This window comes from Lithobates pipiens, unplaced genomic scaffold (assembly GCF_037356315.1).
Source record: "Lithobates pipiens isolate NorthernLeopardFrog02 unplaced genomic scaffold, aLitPip1_a1.2 Scaffold_8, whole genome shotgun sequence".
Taxonomy (NCBI): Eukaryota; Metazoa; Chordata; class Amphibia; order Anura; family Ranidae; genus Lithobates; species Lithobates pipiens.
Window position 1 is genome coordinate 634,617,947 of NW_027507903.1, and position 20,937 is coordinate 634,638,883.

The window sequence follows — 20,937 nt, forward strand, 5'->3', positions numbered from 1 at the left end:
TCTTGTATCATGTCTGCAGTCTCTGACCATCTCTTGTATCATGTCTGCAGTCTCTGACCATTATCATTTTTATTATTATACATGATTTATATAGCACCAACAGTTTGCACAGCATTATACAACATTAGGGCAGACGGTACAGGTACAATACAATTCAATACAGGTGGAATCAGAGGGCCCTGCTCATTGCTTACAATCTAGAAGGTCAAGTGATACAAAAGGTAATAACTGTGGGGGATGATCTGATGGAGAAAGTAAAAGTATAGTTGTAGGTGTGGGCAGGATAGGCTTCTCTAAAGAGGAGGGTTTCCAGGGATCGTTTAAAAGCAAGCAGAGTAGGAGATAGTCAGACAGATTGGGGTAGAGAGTTCCATAGGATAGGACAAGCTCGGGAAAAGTCCTGGAGATGAGCATGGGAGGAGGTGATGAGGGAACTAGAGAGCAGGAGGTCTTGGGGGGAATGAAGGGAATGATCAGGTTGGTATTTTTAGACTAAGCTAGTGATGTAGCTGGGGGTCGAGTTGTGGGTGGCTTTGTAACTTGTTAGAATTTTGAATTTCATTCGTTGGGTGAGGGATTGACAGAGAGGGGTAGCAGACACTGAGCGATTGGTTAGGTGGATGAGCCTGGCAGCAGCATTCATGATGGACTGAAGGGGGGATAGCCTATGAAAAGGTAAACCCATGAGGAAGGAGTTGCTGTAGTCAAGGCTGAAGATGACCAGGAAGTGAACTAGGAGCTCAGTGGTGTCATTGGTTAGGAAAGGGCAAATTTTGGAGATGTTACAGAGGTTGAGGCGGCAAGATTTGGGAAGTGTTTGGACATGGGGCTGAAAGGATAGTTCAGAGTCCAGGGTTACACCTAGAACCTTGACATGCAGGGACAGACTGATGATAGTAGTGCTATTGATCTTGACAGAGAAATCAGGTGAAGAGGCACGTGGGAGATGGAAAATCGTGAGCTCAGTTTTGGATAGATTGCATTTGAGTAAGTGGTGTGACATTCAGGCTGATGTGTCTGTTAGTAAATGAGTGATGTGTGAGGAAACTGAAGGAGTGAGCTGAGGACTAGAGAGATAGATTTAGATGTCGTCAGCATAGAGATGGTATTGGAAGCCATGGGTGGCTGTTATCTGACCCAGGGAGGAGGTGTAGATGGAGAATAAGAGGTCCAAGGACAGAACCTTGGTGGGACCTGACAGAGAAAGAGAGAGGAGAGGAGGAAGTAGAGTTGTAAAAGATACTGAAGGTGTGGTTGGATAAGTAGGATGAGAACCAGTGAAGAGTACAGTCATGAAGACCAAAAGGCTTGGAGTTTTTTGAGGAGGAGGGGGTGGCCCACTGTGTCAAAGGCAGCAGAGAGGTTTAGGAGTAGGAGTACAGAATAGTGTCTATTGGATGCTGTTAGCACATCGTTCGTGAGTTTTAGGACAGCAGTTTCCATGTAGTGTTGAGGGCAAAATCCAGACTGAAGGAGATCAAGAAAGTTATTCTTGGCGAGGTGGACGCTCAGTTGGTTGTAAACCAAACGTTCATGGAGTTTGGATAAAAAAGGGAGCAAAGAGATGGGGCATAGGTTGTTAAGATTGGTGGGGTCTAGTGAGAGCTTTTTAAGAATGGGGTGATTAATGCACCTTTTATAGAGTTTGGGAAGATGCCAGAAGAGAGGGAGAGATTGCAGATGTGAGTTAGGGGGGAATAGAATAGAACCAGAGGGTGAACGTATCATTTGTGAGGGAAAGGGGTCCAGGAGGTAGGTGGTAAGGTGGACTTTATAGAAAAGTTTAGCAACTATACTGGCGGGGTTAAATGAAGGAAGTAATGATTGTACCTGTGGACATGGGGTGTTAGGTGAAGACGGCATCTGTACAGTGAAGATCTCCTCACAAATTGTATCCATCTTCTGTTTGAAGTGATTGCCGATCTCCTGGGCAGTGAGTGAGTTAGTTGGTGGAGGCAGTGGAGGATGAAGTAGAGAGTTGAAGGTAGAGAAAAGTTGATGGGGACCGGATGATAAGTTGTTAACCACTTCCCACCCGGCCAATGCACATATACGGCCGGATGGGAGCCGTCTACTTCTGATAGGACGTTCAGGAAAGTCCATCAGAAGGAGCGGGATCGCGCGCGTGCCCGCGCAGCGGCGCGATCCCGATGCGCCAGTGTCACCCGGACACGGCGCATCTCAGATCGGCAGGAGGGCTCTGTGATTGGCCCTCCTGATCACATGACGGCTGTGTCCAATCACGGCCGTCATGTGATGTAAACAAACAGCCGGTTGCTAGGCAATCGGCTCCTCCTCTCCTCACACAGAAGTCATCGCTGAGGAGAGGAGAGCAGATCGCTGCAGCCGGCTGATGATCAGTGAGTATGAGCTGTTTTTTACAGATTTTTACTCACTGATCACCAGTCTAGTGTAATACACAACACACCACACAGTGTAAACACACCACACAGTATAAACACAATGTCCCCACACATGTCCCCAAAACATACATGTCCCCAAATAATAAAAACACATGTCCCTAATAATAAAAACATGTCCCCCACATATGTCCCACTAAAATCACATGTCCCAATGATTATCTGCACACATATGTACGCGATCACCTGCACACATCTGTACATGATCATTTGCGTACATATGTCCGTGATCACACAAACCAATTATTATACACTTAACGGATTTTTTTTTACCAAAAACATGTAGCAGAATACATTTTGGCTTAAATTTATGACAAAATTTGATTTTATTGGATTTCTTTTAAAATAGAAAAAAGAAAATATTGTTTTTTTTCCAAATTTCCGCTTTTTTTGCGCTTATATCGCAAAAAATAAAAAACGGAGTCGTGAATAAATACCACCAAAATAAAGCTCTATTTGTGCGAACAAAATGATAAAAATTTCATTTGGGTACAGTGTAGCATGACTGCGCAATTGTCACTGAAAGCGATGAAAGCTGAAAATTAGGCTGGGAAGGAAGGGGGCGAAAGTGCCCTGTATTGAAGTGGTTAATGAGAGGGATAAAATAGGTCTGCTTGTCAGTGAGGAGGCAAGAATTGCATTTTTGGAGCGCAGATTTATATTGATTGAAATCTTTCTGAGACTTAAGCCTCGCACACACGATCGGATTTTCAGGAGACAGAGCGTCAGACTTTTGTCCAAAGGGCATGTGCCTGGATTTTTTCTTGCATACTAAAGGCACACAATTGTCGGCCAACAAATACGAACGTAATGACGTACTACTTGGAATTTCATCTCTTGAGCGCCATCCTTTGAGCACCTTCTGTTAATGTCGTGTTTGGTGAGCATTGATTCTGAGCATGCGTGTTTGTATTTTGGACTTTTGTCGCAGACTTGTGTATATACGATACGAAAATCTGACAACAGACCGTTGTCCGCCAACAATTTACTAACCTGTTAACCAACATTTGTTGGCCGAAAGTTGGACAACAATTGTCTGAAGGAGCGTACTGATGGTCGGATTTAAGGCAAACAGTCTGTCATCACATAATTCCCTGCCGAAAATCTCTTTGTGTGTACGAGGCTTTAGTCTTACGCTACAGATGCTATAGGCACTCAAGGGCGTGGCTATGTTTTTTCAGGCTGCTGGTGACATCTGTCTGCCAAGGTTGTTCGGGTCGTGGCCTGATTCTGTGTGTAGTGAGGGGGGCGAGTTTGTCTAGGGAGGGTGACATTTAAGTGTTGTAGACAGAAGTGGCTAAGTTGGGGCAGGGCTGGGATGAGTTTTTGTTATAGAGGTGGTCAGTAGTAGAAAAGAGAAGGGTTGAGGCGGTGAAGGTTTCTACGGGTAACTGTTAGGCGGTTGGTGGGAGAGGAGATGGCGGAGAGGGAGAAAGTGAAACTAATAAGGTGGTGATCAGAGAGAGGAAAAGGATACTTGGAGAGGTTGCACAAAGTGCATAGGTGGGAGAAAACAAGGTCAAGTGTGTTCCCGTCAGAGTGAGTAGAAGCGTGTATCCATTGCTTCAGGTCAAAGGAGGAGGTTAGACGGAGAAGTTTGGAAGCAGCAGGAGTGTTATGCCACCTACAGACGATCAGACAATCCGACAACAAAGCCGTGGATTTTTTTCTGACAGATGTTGGCTCAAACTTGTCTTGCATACACACGGTCACACAAATGTTGTCGGAAATTCTGAATGTCAAGAAAGCGGTGAAGTACAACACATACGACGAGCCGAGAAAAATGAAGTTCAATAGCCAGTGCGTCGGAATTGTGTACACAAGCTCGTAATTTCCGACAACAAGTCTTCTTGTCAGAAAATTTGAGAACCTGCTCTCAAACAGTTGTTGTCAGAAATTCCGACAGCAAATGTTGGATGAAGCATACACACGGTTGGAATTTCCAACAACAAGCTGACATCGAACATTTGTTGTCGGAAAATCCTATTGTGTGTATGCGCCATTAGTATTAACAGGGATGTTGAAGTCACTGAGAATGAGTGTGGGGAATTCAGAAGAAAGTGGGGAAGCAAAGTCATCAAGAAAGGCTGATATTGGTCCAGAGGGTCGATAGATCATAGCTATCCTTAGAGAAACTGGAGAGAAAAGACAAATGCAATGTGCCTCAATAGAGGAGAGTGACAGAGGGAGGTGGGTGAAGTACCTGAAGGGTGTTATATGGAGCTAGAAGGATTCTCACTCCCCCTCTCTTCCATCCATTGGGTCTGGGGGAGTGAGTCAAGAGAGGGCCACCATGGTAGAGGGCAGCAGGAGAAGTAGTGTCGGATTCATGAAGCCATCTCTTGTATCATGTGTGCAGTCTCTGACCATCTTCTGCAATATGTCTCCAGTCTCTGACCATCTCTTGTATCATGTTTGCAGTCTCTGACCATCTCCTATATAATTTCTGCAGTCTCTGGCCATCTCCTGTATCATGTGTGCAGTCTCTGACCATCCCTTGTATTATTTCTACAGTCTCTGACCATCTCTTGTATCACGTTTGCAGTCTCTGGCCATCACTTGTATCATGTCTGCAGTCTCTGACCATCACTTGTATCAAGTCTGCAGTCTCTGACCATCACTTGTATCAAGTCTGCAGTCTCTAACCATCCCCTGTATCATGTCTGCAGTCTTTGACCATTTCTTTTATCATGTTTGCAGTCTCTGACCATCACTTGTATTATGTCTGCAATCTCTCACCATCTCTTGAATTAGGTCTGCAGTCTCTGACCATCTCTTGTAACAGGTCTGCAGTCTCTGACCATCTCTTGTAACAGGTCTGCAGTCTCTGACCATCTCTTGTAACAGGTCTGCAGTCTCTGACCATCACTTGTATCATGCATACTTGCCAACAGTCCTGATTTTCCAGAGACAATCCCGATTTTGTGACCCTTATCCCGATCGGAGCTCATCCCGATTAATTTCCTGGGATTGTGCTTTTGTCCTGGGAAAATCGGTAATGTTTTAGACAAAAGAACAGCCGGCGGGCTACAAAAAGATAGCCGCCGCATTTCCTCTTGTGTTCAGTGGCGAGGGGAGGGGCAGCCAATCGGCTACTCTCTTCAGTGTACAGTGGACAATTCTCTTGTACACTGAAGCCTATTGGCTATATATGGCCTATTCTCCACTGAACACACATGAAAGGAATTGTAGCTGCTACTGCTGGGAACATGATACACTGTAATGAAGGAGATCGCCGCTGCCTGGGGACACTGATGTGAGGAGGGCTCTGCTGCCTGGGGACACCACAGATGTGAGGAGGGCTCTGCTACCTGGGGACACCACAGATGTGAGGAGGGCTCTGCTGCCTGGGGACACAAGATGTAAGTAGGGCTCCGCTGCCTGGGGACACCTGATGTAAGGAGGGACTCCGCTGCCTGGGGACACCAGATTTAAGGAGGGACTCTGCTGCCTGGGGACACCAGATGTGATGAGGGGCTCCACTGCTGGGGACACCAGATGTGAGGAGGGACTCCGCTGGGGGGCACCTGATGGCATCTGGTGGATTGCGACGTGGCAAGTGACACGCTCAGGGCTAACAATGATTCGGCATTATGGTGAGTTGAACTATTTCATTTTATATTTCAATGTAATAATAGAAATAATGCACTTCAATCATCCTGATACCATAACAACCATGGTGCTGATGATTGAAGCACTAACACCAGGTGTTTGGAGTATCTCTATCTGCTGATTTGTTAAACTCTGGAATACACATTTCTATTGTGGTGTAGGATCTGGGCCTGCTGTCCCTCCATCCCTCTTTCCTTCCTTCTCTCTCCTTCTCTCCTTCCCTCCTTCTTTCCTTCTTTCTCTCTCCCTCCCTCCCTCCCTATTTTCCCCTTTCTTTCTCCATCTCTCATTCATCTCAGACACTAACCACACCCCCATTTGAAACACGCCCATATAAGCCATTGACACCATTCCTCATAACCCATGCCCATTCTTCGGCGCATTTTTTGCTATGTGACGCCTACAAATGCATGCCTCGCCCCCTAATTATAATAAGACTCCGCCTACGGCCAAAAAGTGTCCCTATACATTTTTTTACAATGTTGGGAACTATGTATCATGTCATTGGTATTTTACTATATTGTGTTGTGTGTCTGCTGTCTCTGACACTGAATATTTTGAGCGGCCCTTTGGTGATGTCAAGAGGCACACTTGAGGCCCACCATATCAAGAAAGTTGACCCCCACTGGTTTAGACTAAGCTTTCAGCCTGGAAATATTGATGATTACTTGTCCTCCTTTGGGCTATAGTACTGAGCCAGAACATCCAGGCAACTCCAAGGCAGCAAGTTCTCCTCTGTTGTGGCGACTGAAAACAATTCAAACTATTTTCAAGTTCACACGCCAAGAGCTGGAGGACACAAGATCGGGTCTGAAGCTGCATTCCAGTACCTTGTAGACCTGAAGATGATGACCCTTCAGGCACCTGAAAAGGGCTGAGGAATGCCACTCATATCTTTCTAGGTATGGCAGTTGAGTGACAAGTGGACAAGGGTCCAGCGTGCACCCGCAGGCATCAGACTCTACTCAAGGCTGCTGTTCCTCTGCGGGGAAGTCGATGACAGCTGGAATCTATTAAAACCTTCTCCTCTGCATACCATCACCGCCTTACAACTAAATGTAGGCCAACTGTCCTTCCTTTCATCTGCAATCAATATTATCGGTATCATCGTTACTAGGGACAGCTATTCTGGTGTGACAAGGTAACAATGCAGGACTACAGCTAGCATCCCATATCAGGAAGTGCCTGAAGAAGAACCATCATGGTAGGATCACTAGAACTTGCTTCAAACTGGATTCACACACTTGTCTCCAAAACTTGGGAAAGGGATGGCGGGGAATCCCCTAAAGAAGATTCAAAATCCAATAAATGGTGGCATTACTTTGATGCGGTAGGCCAGCTAAAAGTTGTTCTAAAGCCTGGGTGTTTTTTTTTACCTTAATGCATTTCTTGCAAACACCCCACTATTTTCCTTCCCCCCCCCCCCCCCACCCCAAACACTTGCCTGAGCCTGTCACTGATCCAGCGCTTTCCTGGCTTTTTTCCCCTCTTTTCCTCTTCTCCCAGGGACTCGGTCAGCAGAGGAGGGCATTGGCTCTGCTGTCAGTCAAATCCTGTGAGCAGAGTGCGGGGGGAGCGGGGCTGAGTCGTGCTGTATGTGTCTATATGCGCACACAGCCTGGCTCGGGAGTGAGCCCGCTGGCACACCGCCATAGAAAGTGGCTTCCAATGATGGCACCAAAAAAACTAAAAATTTGAATAAAATGCAGCGCAACCACAACAATACTACAATAATATAAAATAGGTTAAAACAAAAACCTCACAATTAGGCCTACCCAATGGTAATGTCTAAATCACTTGTCCCAGGGATGGGTGTTAATCCACAGGTATCCTCAGAACCACTGGTATGATATATTGTATCACCTAGAAGCCGAAACTCCAATCACCATGAATGCATAAAAAAAAATGGGGAGACCATCATGGTGAAGTATCAAAAGATATCATCATTTATTAAAAAGGATTAGAATGACTCACAAATATAGTACACCTGTGTCAACCAGTGCACCAGATAATTCACATACAGCAACAATGGTACAAGTCAAGGTCCCATTAAGGATGAGCGACTCTGGATGAATGTGCTGAAAAAACACACAAACAATGTATGCGGCCCCGCCTTCTGACATGTTTCATCACGTGATGGTGACTTAATCAGGTGTCTTTCCTATGATTAAAGGGGTTGTAAAACCTCAAGGTTTTTCACCTTAATGCATTTAATGCATTAAAGAGGAAGTAAACCCTAATGGGTTTTGCTTCCACTTTGTTTCCCTGCAAAGGTAAAGCATAATGGGCTACTATGCATCGCATAGTAGCCCATTATGTGTCACTTACCTGACACAGGAGCCAGCGATGTCACCGATGTCCCCTCTTCCACGGAGCGTCAATCTTCTTTCTGGGTATCGTGGCTCCGGCGCTGTGATTGACCGGAGCCGGGATGACGTCACTCCCGCGCATGCGCACGGGAGCCGCCACTAACGCCATATCGTTGTTAGCAGCGGCATGCTCAGTGTGCCTGTGTGCCGCTGTCTACGGTACATGTGCCGTAGACAGCGGTGCCTGTCTTTTTGCAAATATCTCCTAAACCGTGTAGGTTTAGGAGAAATTTCTTGGACCTACAGGTAAGCCTTAATCTAGGCTTAACTGTAGGCCAAAGTGGTCTGTAAGGGTTTACAACCACTTTAACTACTTCAGCCCCCGGAAGGAGTTACCCACTTCCTGACCAGGCCATTTTTTGCAATACGGCACTGCGTTGATTTAACGGACAATTGCGCGGTCGTGCGGCGCTATACCCAAACAAAACTGACGTCTTTTTTTTTCCCACAAATAGAGCTTTCTTTTGGTGGTATTTGATCACCTCTGAAGTGTTTATTTTTTGCGCTATAAACACAAATAGTGACAATTTTGATAAAAAAACACTATATTTTTTTTTTTACTTTCTGCTATAATATACAACCAAACAAAAAAAAAAAAAAAAATATATATATATATATATATATATATATATATATATATATATATATATATATAAACGCATTTATTCATCAGTTTGGGCCGATATAGATTCTTCTACATATTTTTGGTTAAAAAAAAAAAAATCTCAATAGGCGTATATTGACTGGTTTGCGCAAAAGTCTATGGGATAGATTTAAGGACTTTAATTAATTTTTTTTTGTTTTTTCCTGGTAACGGCGGTGATCTGCGGGACTGTGACATTGTGGCGGACAAATCTGACCCGAAAATGACACTTTTTGGGGACCAGTGACATTATTACATTGATCGGTGCTATAAAAATGCAGTGATCAATGTAAAAATGACACTGGATGGGAAGGGGTTAACACTGGGGGGGGGGGGGGGGAGATCAAGGGGTTAACTGTAGATCTCCATCTTGTCCCAGGGATCCTCCTTGTTTACATAGACAGATCCCCATTCTGCCTCTGTATACCGCGATCATGGGTCGCCAGCATGTGGTCGGGAAGCGGTTAAGGTAAAAAACCTTCTGTGCTGCAGCTGCCCCCCAGACTCCCCCTACCTTTTTCTTACCTGAACCCCATCATTCCAGTGACAAGCACGAGCCCAGCAGCTCCAGCCGCTGTCTCTGGCCCTCATTGGATAGATTGATATCAGCAGGAGCCATTGACTCCCACTGCTGTCAATCAAATCCAGTGACACGGGAGTTGGGGCGTGGGCCGTGTCCTGCTATCTGTCAATGGACGCAGCAGCAGGACTCTGGAGCGCGCCCGCACGGGTGGCCCCATGAAAAGCGGTTCTCGGGGAGGCACTAGATGAAGAGGAGGAGCCAGGATCACCGCCGGGGGACCCCAGAAAAGGAGGATCGTGGGCCGCTCTGTGCAAAACCCCTGCACAAAGCAGATAATTATGACATGTTTGTTATATTTAAAAAAATAGCAAACCTTTACAATCACTTTAAAGCGGGAGTCCGTCGGGAGTCCGCCGTTTTTTTTTTTTTTTAAAGCCAGCAGCTACAAATACTGCAGCTGCTGACTTTTAAAATAGTGACACTTAACTGTCCAGCGAGCCCGCGATGTCGTCACCCGAAGCCGATCTCTCGATCGTCTCTCGGGTGCTGCCGCCGCCATCTTGGGTATGGGAATCAGGAAGTGGAGCCTTTCTGCTTCATTTCCCGGATCCCTACTGTGCATGCGCGAGTCTCGCTGCGCAATAAGGATGGTCCCCGCTGTCTCTGAGATCCGTGTGTTTCCCAGCAGGCAGTGGGGGACTTTCGGAAAGGGGCGTAGATTCTGCGGAAAGGGGCGTACCTTCTGCAGAATCTACGCCGGAAGTGGATGCAGATACCTGTACTATACAGGTACCTGCACCCCCCTCCCCCCTGAAAGGTGCCAATTGTGGCGCCGGAGGGGGGGAGGATTCCAATGAGCGGAAGGTCCACTTTAGGGTGGACTTCCGCTTTAAGTCACCAGGACGTGATGAAACGTGTCGGTTGGTGGGACCACCTGATGTCATTTAACCATACAGCTTGTGTCTATCCGCCCCATGTCAGCACTATATCCACCTGAGCATTTTGCATTTTGCAGAGCAGTGTAGGACTGGCCAGAAGAGGGATTCTTTGCAATGCATGAGAACTGAAAAAAAAATCACGTTCTTTTTAATTGCAAAGTTTGCTAGAAAGGGTATATAGCAGTGTGCAGAGGGTCCATCCATAATTTTTTGTGGATCCAGATAGCTGCCATAACCCCAGTATTTTTAGAAACAGCGGGCGGTCCGCTTTCTTACCAGGGGCCATCGGTAGCGGCGGAGACGATCCAAAGTTCTCCCCTCAGGAGGCATGAAGTAGAGTGAGGGAATGATGCGCCCCCACACCATTGGAGGATGAAAGCAACATCGAACGCCAAAGGTCTTAAAGGGGAAATTTTTTTTTTATTGAAAAAAAAAAAAAAAAGTCATTTATTTATTTTTATTACATTTTTGCGTAAATATGAGACGTGAGGTCTTTTTGACCCCAGATCTCACATTTAAGAGGTCCTGTGATGCTTTTTTTCTATTACAAGGGATGTTTACATTCCTTGTAATAGGAGTAAAAGTGATGCAAAAACTTTTTTTTTAAAGGGGCAGTGTCAAAAAAAAAAAGAAAGAAAGAAAATAAATAAATAAATAATAATAAAAAAAAGTAACGTGCCCCATCCCGCTGGGTTCGCGCGCAGAAGCAAACGCATACGTAAGTCACACCTGCATATGTAAAACGGTGTTTCAAACCACACATGTTAGGTATTGCCGCGAGCATTAGAGCGAGAGCAATAATTCTAGTAAAAGACCTCCTCTGTAACTCAGAAAAGGGAACCTGTAGACATTTTTAAACTTCGCCTATGGAGTTTTTCAAGTGTCAAAGTTTGTCGCCTTTCCACGAGCAGGGTGCAATTTTGAAGCGTGATATGTTTGGTATAAATTCACTGGGCGTAACACAATATAAAAAAAAAAAATTGGGCTAACTTTACTGTTTTCTTATATTTTTATTTAAAAAAGTATATTTTCTCCAACAAAAAAAAATGTCGTTGCAAGACCGCTGCGCAAATACGGTGTGACATTAAGTATTGAAATGACCGCCATTTTATTCTCTAGGGTGTCTGAAATAATATATATATAATGTTTGGGGGTTCGAAGTAATTTTCTAGCAAAAAAAAAAAAAAATGATTTTAACTTGTAAACACCAAGTGTAAAAAATAGGCCTGGCCCTTAAAGTGGGGCGCCCCCTAAAAAAAAAGATTTAAAAGTCAGCAGCTACAAATACTGCAGTTGCTGACTTTTAATAATCGGACACTTACCTGTCTCAGGGTCCAACGATGCGGGGGAACGAAGCTCCCCCCCTCGTTCCCCGCTCCGCTCGCGGCACCTGCATTCTTACTGAAGAAACAGCCGGGCACCCACTGCGCATGCGCGAGCAGCGCTGCGTACTGTGATACGCCGCACAGTCATCTGGGACATGTGACAGGTCCCAGATTACTGTGCGGCGCCGAGGGGGAGTGATGTCACCAGCCCGGGCACTGAAGGAGGCAGACTACGAGGGACCCCCTAGCAACAGGCATTTAGAGGTGAGTACATTTTTATTTTTTCACTTAGTTTTTTTTTTTATATGAATTTTAAGCTATTTTTTTTTTTTTTTTTGGGTGGCAACACCACTTTAAATGGATAATATCGTTGTTAGAAGGGGGGAGGGGGGGAGCAGTTTTAGGATCAGTTAGTGATAGGCCAGAATTCTACTTTTACTTACTTTTAACCGCTTTAGGACCGAGCCTCTTTCTGAAATGTGTTTAAACATTTTTTTTCCCTAGAAAATGACTTAGAACCCCCAAACATTATACATTATTTTTTTCTAACACCCTAGAGAATAAAATGCAATACTTTCTGCCACACCGTATTAGTGCAGCGGTCTTACAAGCACACTTTTTTGGAAAAATTTACACTTTTTTTAATTAAAAAATAAGACGTCAGTAAAGTTAGCGACAATGGAATGGCGACAAAATTTTACCCTTAAAAATATCCATAGGCGACGTTTAATAAATTCTACAGGTTGCATATTTTGAGTTACAGAGGAGGTTTGAACACCGTTTTCATATGCGGGCGCTACTCAAGTGCATTCGCTTCTGCACGAGAGCTCTGTGGGACGGGGCGTGTTTAAAAAAAAAAAAAAAAAATCTTATTTATTTTACCTTTTATTTTATTTTTTTAACACTGTTCTTTTTTTTTTTTTTTTTTTTTTTTTTTGTGTCACTTTTATTCCTCTCATAAGGAATGTAAACATCCCTTGTAATAGAAAAAAGCATGACAGAACCTCTTAAATATGAGATCTGGGGTCAAAAAGACCTCACATCTCATATTTACATTACAATGCAATAACAAAAAAAATGGCCCTTTAAGAGCTATGGGCGGAAGTGATGTTTTGACGTCCCTTCCGCCCTGGAATGGTATGGAGACCATCTTCCCCTCACTCGTCTCCATACCAAGGAAGGAGAAGAATCCGATCGCCTCTGCCGCTACCGATGCCTCTTGTAAGCGGCAGAGGGCACTGGAGAGCGGCGCCCTCTCCCACCGCCGATAAAAGTGATCTTGCGGCGAAACCGCCGTAGAGACCACTATTATCGGAAACCAGACCACCCGCTGAAGAAGAGGATACCAGGGCTATGGCAGCTAGCTGCTGCCATAACAAAGATATCCCTCTTCAAAGTTAGGACTTATATCGGCGTGCGGCAGTCCGGAAGTGGTTAAGGGCGCACCATTCAAAAGCATTAAAGTGCTTGTAAACAATTACCTTGTAAAACAACCCATTCGGTTTAAAATAGAAATGAAAGGCAAATTCTTTGTATAGATATAAAATAAAAACATTATAAATACCTTGTTTCCCCTTTTTTTGTAAGTGATCACATTCCCTCTGTCCTCAGCTGCAAAAGAGCTGGGGGAGGAGAAGCAGCAGCACACCGACCTTCCCAGTGAATGGCTGTGCAGGGGGGGGCATGTCAGCACAAGTATGATCACTGGAGGAGTTGAGTTCCCAGCATAGCTAGAGAACTGACAGCGGTGTGCTCTCCTGCTTAGTGTGGTCAGTTTTTAATAGGAAAGCAGAGGGCCTGTGCCGGAACACCAGGGATTTCACATAAAGGAAGCAATACAAAGAGAACAGGATACTTTCTCATTACCAGTACATAGTACAGAAGCCACAAGCAATATGAAATGTTGGAGTAACAAACGCTTTAATAAAGAAATCTCTGCGTTTATATCCACCCCACAAATAATTGTCACTGATGGGCACCAGTAATTAGAGTTAGAAAGATGACAGAGTGCAGAGTTTCTCCTCCGATAGAAAGGAGCCTCTGGCAATGAAGGAGACAGCACAGAGATCAGTGTCTCCCCTGGATTAGCTTCATTCACAGGGTGTAAGGGAGGGTTAGTATCCATATGGTATGCTGCCATGTTTTTAGGTATTGAGTTGACCTGGTCCTCCCCTGTGCCGGCTATTTAGTGGGTGAAGCTAGATGCTCAAGTTAGAGGACGTGGAGTAACACAAGGTGCCCACATGTTGCCCCACTCCTTTGTGGGCAACCTGAAATGGACAATTGGAGACATACCTGGATGGCAATAAACAAACATACACCTCAACAGGAAAAAGGTAAGCTTCGGGTCACGGGGGGGGGGGGGGGGGGGAGGCAGAACATAACAGGTAGCACAACAGCAAATGCCTCCTTATGGCACTTGTGGAAAAGACTGTACTGGTTGTGCCAATTTCATGAAAATGGACTGAAAATGTATGGAGCATTGAGTACTAATGACAGGGATGGCAATGATATGGCCCTTCATGTTGCCCATAATTTGGATCATTTGTAAAAGAGAAAGTTGAAATACGAAAATGTCTCATTATTGTGTCGGCCAAGTGGGGTATCGGATTAGGCTTCTAGGAGGCACAGACAGCACAGCTAACATCTACACGTGTTATAGCAGGCAGCTCAAGTCAGGTGTGGGTGGTGGTCTGGTGACAGCGGCTCTATCGGTGGATTGTTCAGGTGGGTTCCAAGGAAGCACTAGCCAGTGAAAGCAAATCGTAGGAATCCCGGACGAGCCCCCAATTGAAAGGAAATAGTAGGAATCCCGGACGAGCCCCCAATTGAAAGGAAATAGTAGGAATCCCGGACGAGCCCCCAATTGAAAGGAAATAGTAGGTATTCGGTGTCTCCAGATATCTGAGGGCCCTGTTGCTGTACCTATAAGAAAGGTGGCCAACCAGAATACCTACTATTTCCTTTCAGCCAGGATACAGCTATGCAGGTCATCAGTCTTGGCCCAAGGCTCACCTATGGATCAGGTCTCAAACCACAGAAAAACAAAGGCCTTGCAACCCCGTGAAGTGAAAAGTACTCCTGATCAGGCCTACTGGCTGAAACCTGTATATAGTTAGAGCCTGAAGTGAAGAATACCCAATCACGTGCAAGGGGAAAAAAAAATAGAGATTTTTGCTTGCAAATGTTTGGATGATGGAAGTTTTGGAGCAACTGCCCTTGCAGAGCGCAAACAGCACTTACAACGTTGCACAGCCTATTTGCCATTAGTAAATCAGCCCCTGTGTGTCTGTATAAAATGCTCTATAATGATCTTGTGATAAAAAATATGAGCTGTGACTGACTGGTCAATGCTGCTCTGTTTCCTCTTCAGCTCCTGGATATGGTGCTGCACAGACATCTCTCTCCTGTCATAGCCGGACTCCGACTTCTTCCTTTTCTTCGGCCGGCACAGCTCTGACGGAGATGGCAGAGACTCCAGGCTTGGTACAGGCGGGCTGGTGTAGTTGTAGTTCTCTCTCCATGCTGGGTAGCCGGACTTCTTCACCCCAGACAGAGAGAGAGAGAGAGAGAGAGAGAGAGAATACAATAATGAGATTTGCAACTTGATTGCAGGAAGTAAGGAAAATATCTATAATCTCTGACGGGGCTCTACTTTTTCTCTTCTCTACTAAAGAAAAGCATTTTTTATTCTTGCTGTATATTGCCATTGGTGATTTACCTTCACTTCCTGTCTGTATATTGTCAGTGGTGATTTACCCTCACTTCCTGTCTGTATATTGCCATTGGTGATTTACCTTCACTTCCTGTCTGTATATTGCCATTGGTGATTTACCTTCACTTCCTGTCTGTATATTGCCAAGGGTTGCCACCTCATCCCTTTAAACACAAACACATATGAATTACACAGGTTCTGAGTCTGAGGCTAATTAAATGCAGATAAGGCAACAAGGGAGTTTAATTACCACCTTAATCAGCCACAGAATCTGTGTTATTAAAGTGGTTGTATACTCAAATTTTTAACTTTTACCTACAGGAAAGCCTATAATAAGGCTTACCTGTAGGTAAAAAAAATATCTCCTAAACCTGTACGGTTTAGGAGATATTCCCCTCGGTATGCACCGCTGACTGCAGCGGCGCATGTGCACAAGGGGATTCTCGGCCTGAAAATCCGACAATGGCCGGCCGGAATGAAATCTCCCGCGCGCATTCGCGGGAGTGACGATATTGTGGCTCCGGCCACTCACAGCGCCGGAGCCGCGATACCCGGAAGAAACGCCTAGGGAGCATGTCAGCTCCCACGGCGTGGATCGGGCCAGATGTTGGGGCCTCGTTCTAAGGTAAGTATTTCATAATGAGCTAGTATGCGGTGCATACTAGCTCATTATGCCTTTTGCTTTGCAGGTTTAAAAAAAAAAAATAATAATTTTGCGGGTTTACTACCGCTTTAATATGTGTGTTCGGGTTTAAAGGGATGAAGTGGCAAATCAATTATTGCCATTGGTGACTTTCCTTCACTTTCTGTCTGTATATTGCCAGTGGTAACTTTTCCTCAGTTCCTTTCTGTATATTACCAGTGGTGATCTACCCTTCCTGTCTGTATATTGTCATTGGTGGGTGATCTACCTTCCCTTCCTGTCTGTATATTGTCATTGGTGGGTGATCTACCTTCCCTTCCTGTCTGTATATTGTCATTGGTGGGTGATCTACCTTCCCTTCCTGTCTGTATATTGTCATTGGTGGGTGATCTACCTTCCCTTCCTGTCTGTATATTGTCATTGGTGGGTGATCTACCTTTCCTTCCTGTCTGTATATTGTCATTGGTGGGTGATCTACCTTCCCTTCCTGTCTGTATATTGTCATTGGTGGGTGATCTACCCTCCCTTCCTGTCTGTATATTGTCATTGGTGGGTGATCTACCTTTCCTTCCTGTCTGTATATTGTCATTGGTGGGTGATCTACCTTTCCTTCCTGTCTGTATATTGTCATTGGTGGGTGATCTACCTTCCCTTCCTGTCTGTATATTGTCATTGGTGGGTGATCTACCTTTCCTTCCTGTCTGTATATTGTCATTGGTGGGTGATCTACCTTTACTTCCTGTCTGTATATTGTCATTGGTGGGTGATCTACCTTCCCTTCCTGTCTGTATATTGTCATTGGTGGGTGATCTACCTTTCCTTCCTGTCTGTATATTGTCATTGGCGGGTGATCTACCCTCCCTTCCTGTCTGTATATTACCAGTGGTGATTGCCCCTCACTTACAGTCTGCTTAAAAAAACTGTTGCTGGCAGAACAGGAAGTGAGGGGAAATCTTTCTGAAGGAACAGCAGATAATACATTCCTACAGGGGTTCTAATCCTTCCCCACTGTGTTAATAAAAATAAAAAAAATTGTCTGTACATAAACTTTAATTTTTAGATAGCTTAAAGAAATGTTTGCATGCTCGCTATTCCATATTATCATTATTAATTGTCATATAAAAAAGCACCCATGCCTTTCCATAACAAACAAATGTGCAGAGGTGGGATTTTTACCTCCTCCCCCCTTATGTCTATGGCTGCTTTGAATTGTCAGGTATATCTCTGTAATGAACTTCCACTTACCATCCCGGGGACCCCACTGACATCCACACTGAAAGGAAAGAGAAACGACAGTTACATCATTCTATAATATTCTGTGACAGCAAATCAGTCATTGCAGGGACAGTACAAGGTAGAGATAGGAGGACAGTCAGTAGGCAGTGATCACAGGGCCTATAGAAGAAGAAGAGAGGAGGACAGTCGGTAAGCAGTGATCACAGGGCTTATAGAAGAAGAAGAGAGGAGGACAGTCAGTAAGCAGTGATCACAGGCCTATAGAAGAAGAAGAGAGGAGGACAGTCGGTAAGCAGTGATCACAGGCCTATAGAAGAAGAAGAGAGGAGGACAGTCGGTAAGTAGTGGTCACAGGGCCTATAGAAGAAGAAGAGAGGAGGACAGTCGGTAAGTAGTGATCACAGGGCCTATAGAAGAAGAAGAGAGGAGGACAGTCGGTAAGTAGTGGTCACAGGGCCTATAGAAGAAGAAGAGAGGAGGACAGTCGGTAAGTAGTGGTCACAGGGCTTATAGAAGAAGAAGAGAGGAGGACAGTCGGTAAGCAGTGATCACAGGGCCTATAGAAGAAGAAGAGAGGAGGACAGTCGGTAAGTAGTGGTCACAGGGCCTATAGAAGAAGAAGAGAGGAGGACAGTCGGTAAGTAGTGGTCACAGGGCCTATAGAAGAAGAAGAGAGGAGGACAGTCGGTAAGCAGTGATCACAGGGCCTATAGAAGAAGAAGAGAGGAGGACAGTCAGTAAGCAGTGATCACAGGCCTATAGAAGAAGAAGAGAGGAGGACAGTCGGTAAGCAGTGATCACAGGCCTATAGAAGAAGAAGAGAGGAGGACAGTCGGTAAGTAGTGGTCACAGGGCCTATAGAAGAAGAAGAGAGGAGGACAGTCGGTAAGTAGTGATCACAGGGCCTATAGAAGAAGAAGAGAGGAGGACAGTCGGTAAGTAGTGGTCACAGGGCCTATAGAAGAAGAAGAGAGGAGGACAGTCGGTAAGTAGTGGTCACAGGGCTTATAGAAGAAGAAGAGAGGAGGACAGTCGGTAAGCAGTGATCACAGGGCCTATAGAAGAAGAAGAGAGGAGGACAGTCGGTAAGTAGTGGTCACAGGGCCTATAGAAGAAGAAGAGAGGAGGACAGTCGGTAAGTAGTGGTCACAGGGCCTATAGAAGAAGAAGAGAGGAGGACAGTCGGTAAGCAGTGATCACAGGACTATAGGCCGCGTACACACGGGCGGATTGTATGGCCTACTTAGTCCGTCATACAATCCGACGCACAGTCCGTCATACTTTCGACTGAACGGACTTGACCACACACGGATGCACAAACAGTCCGTCGAAAGCTTGCACGATGACGTGTACAGCACGTACGATGGGACTAGAAATAGGAAGTCCAATACACAGCAAAGCACCCTTCCGCCGTGTAAATCCTTTCTGGGCATGCGCCATTCTTAGTCCGTCGAACTAGCCTACTGACGAGCGAATTGTCCGCTGAAACCAAAGTACGAAGGACAGAATTTCGAAAAATCAGAAATACTTAGTCCGCCAGACTGCACGCTGAAAAAGTCCGCTGAAGCCCACACACGAGCGGACTGTCCGCTGAAATGTGTTTCGACGGACTAAGTACGCCATACAGTCCGCCCGTGTGTACGCGGCTTTAGAAGAAGAAGAGAGGAGGACAGTCGGTAAGCAGTGATCACAGGGCCTATAGAAGAAGAAGAGAGGAGGACAGTCGGTAAGCAGTGGTCACAGGGCCTATAGAAGAAGAAGAGAGGAGGACAGTCGGTAAGCAGTGATCACAGGGCCTATAGAAGAAGAAGAGAGGAAGACAGTCGGTAAGCAGTGATCACAGGGCCTATAGAAGAAGAAGAGAGGAGGACAGTCGGTAAGCAGTGATCACAGGGCCTATAGAAGAAGAAGAGAGGAGGACAGTCGGTAAACAGTGATCACAGGCCTATAGAAGAAGAAGAGAGGAAGACAGTCGGTAAGCAGTGATCACAGGGCCTATAGAAGAAGAAGAGAGGAGGACAGTCGGTAAGCAGTGATCACAGGGCCTATAGAAGAAGAAGAGAGGAGGACAGTCGGTAAGTAGTGGTCACAGGGCCTATAGAAGAAGAAGAGAGGAGGACAGTCAGTAAGCAGTGATCACAGGCCTATAGAAGAAGAAGAGAGGAAGACAGTCGGTAAGCAGTGATCACAGGGCCTATAGAAGAAGAAGAGAGGAGGACAGTCGGTAAGTAGTGATCACAGGGCCTATAGAAGAAGAAGAGAGGAGGACAGTCGGTAAGTAGTGGTCACAGTGCCTATAGAAGAAGAAGAAGAAGAGAGGAGGACAGTCAGTAAGCAGTGATCACAGGCCTATAGAAGAAGAAGAGAGGAAGACAGTCAGTAAGCAGTGATCACAGGGCCTATAGAAGAAGAAGAAGAAGAGAGGAGGACAGTCGGTAAGCAGTGATCACAGGGCCTATAGAAGAAGAAGAGAGGAGGACAGTCGGTAAGTAGTGGTCACAGGGCCTATAGAAGAAGAAGAGAGGAGGACAGTCAGTAAGCAGTGATCACAGGCCTATAGAAGAAGAAGAGAGGAAGACAGTCGGTAAGCAGTGATCACAGGGCCTATAGAAGAAGAAGAGAGGAGGACAGTCGGTAAGCAGTGATCACAGGGCCTATAGAAGAAGAAGAGAGGAGGACAGTCGGTAAGTAGTGGTCACAGGGCCTATAGAAGAAGAAGAGAGGAGGACAGTCAGTAAGCAGTGATCACAGGCCTATAGAAGAAGAAGAGAGGAAGACAGTCGGTAAACAGTGGTCACAGGGCCTATAGAAGAAGAGAGGAGGACAGTCGGTAAGCAGTGATCACAGGGCCTATAGAAGAAGAAGAGAGGACAGTTGGTAAGCAGTGATCACAGGGCCTATAGAAGAAGAAGAGAGGAGGACAGTCGGTAAGCAGTGATCACAGGGCCTATAGAAGAAGAGAGGAGGACAGTCGGTAAGCAGTGATCACAGGGCCTATAGAAGAAGAAGAGAGGAGGACAGTCGGTAAGCAGTGATCACAGGCCTATAGAAGAAGAAGAGAGGAAGACAGTCGGTAAGCAGTGATCACAGGGCCTATAGAAGAAGAAGAGAGGAGGACAGTCGGTAAGCAGTGATCACAGGGCCTATAGAAGAAGAAGAGAGGAGGACAGTCGGTAAGTAGTGGTCACAGGGCCTATAGCAGAAGAAGAGAGGAGGACAGTCAGTAAGCAGTGATCACAGGCCTATAGAAGAAGAAGAGAGGAAGACAGTCGGTAAACAGTGGTCACAGGGCCTATAGAAGAAGAAGAGAGGAGGACAGTCGGTAAGCAGTGATCACAGGGCCTATAGAAGAAGAAGAGAGGAGGACAGTCGGTAAGCAGTGATCACAGGGCCTATAGAAGAAGAAGAGAGGAGGATAGTCGGTAAGTAGTGGTCACAGGGCCTATAGAAGAAGAAGAGAGGAGGACAGTCAGTAAGCAGTGATCACAGGGCCTATAGAAGAAGAAGAAGAGA

General features: G+C 45.6%; 1 protein-coding gene across 1 annotated transcript in view; it reads right to left on the reverse strand.

The window, feature by feature from the left end:
- Positions 1-20,937, reverse strand: part of INCA1 (inhibitor of CDK, cyclin A1 interacting protein 1) — a 51,154-nt gene that overhangs the window by 21,064 nt on the left and 9,153 nt on the right. The window contains exons 3-4 of the mRNA XM_077470860.1: positions 17,434-17,461; positions 15,175-15,371 (exon numbers count right to left, since the gene is read on the reverse strand). Coding sequence (XP_077326986.1) covers positions 15,175-15,371; positions 17,434-17,461 — 225 coding nt within the window. The remainder of the gene's footprint in view (positions 1-15,174; positions 15,372-17,433; positions 17,462-20,937) is intronic.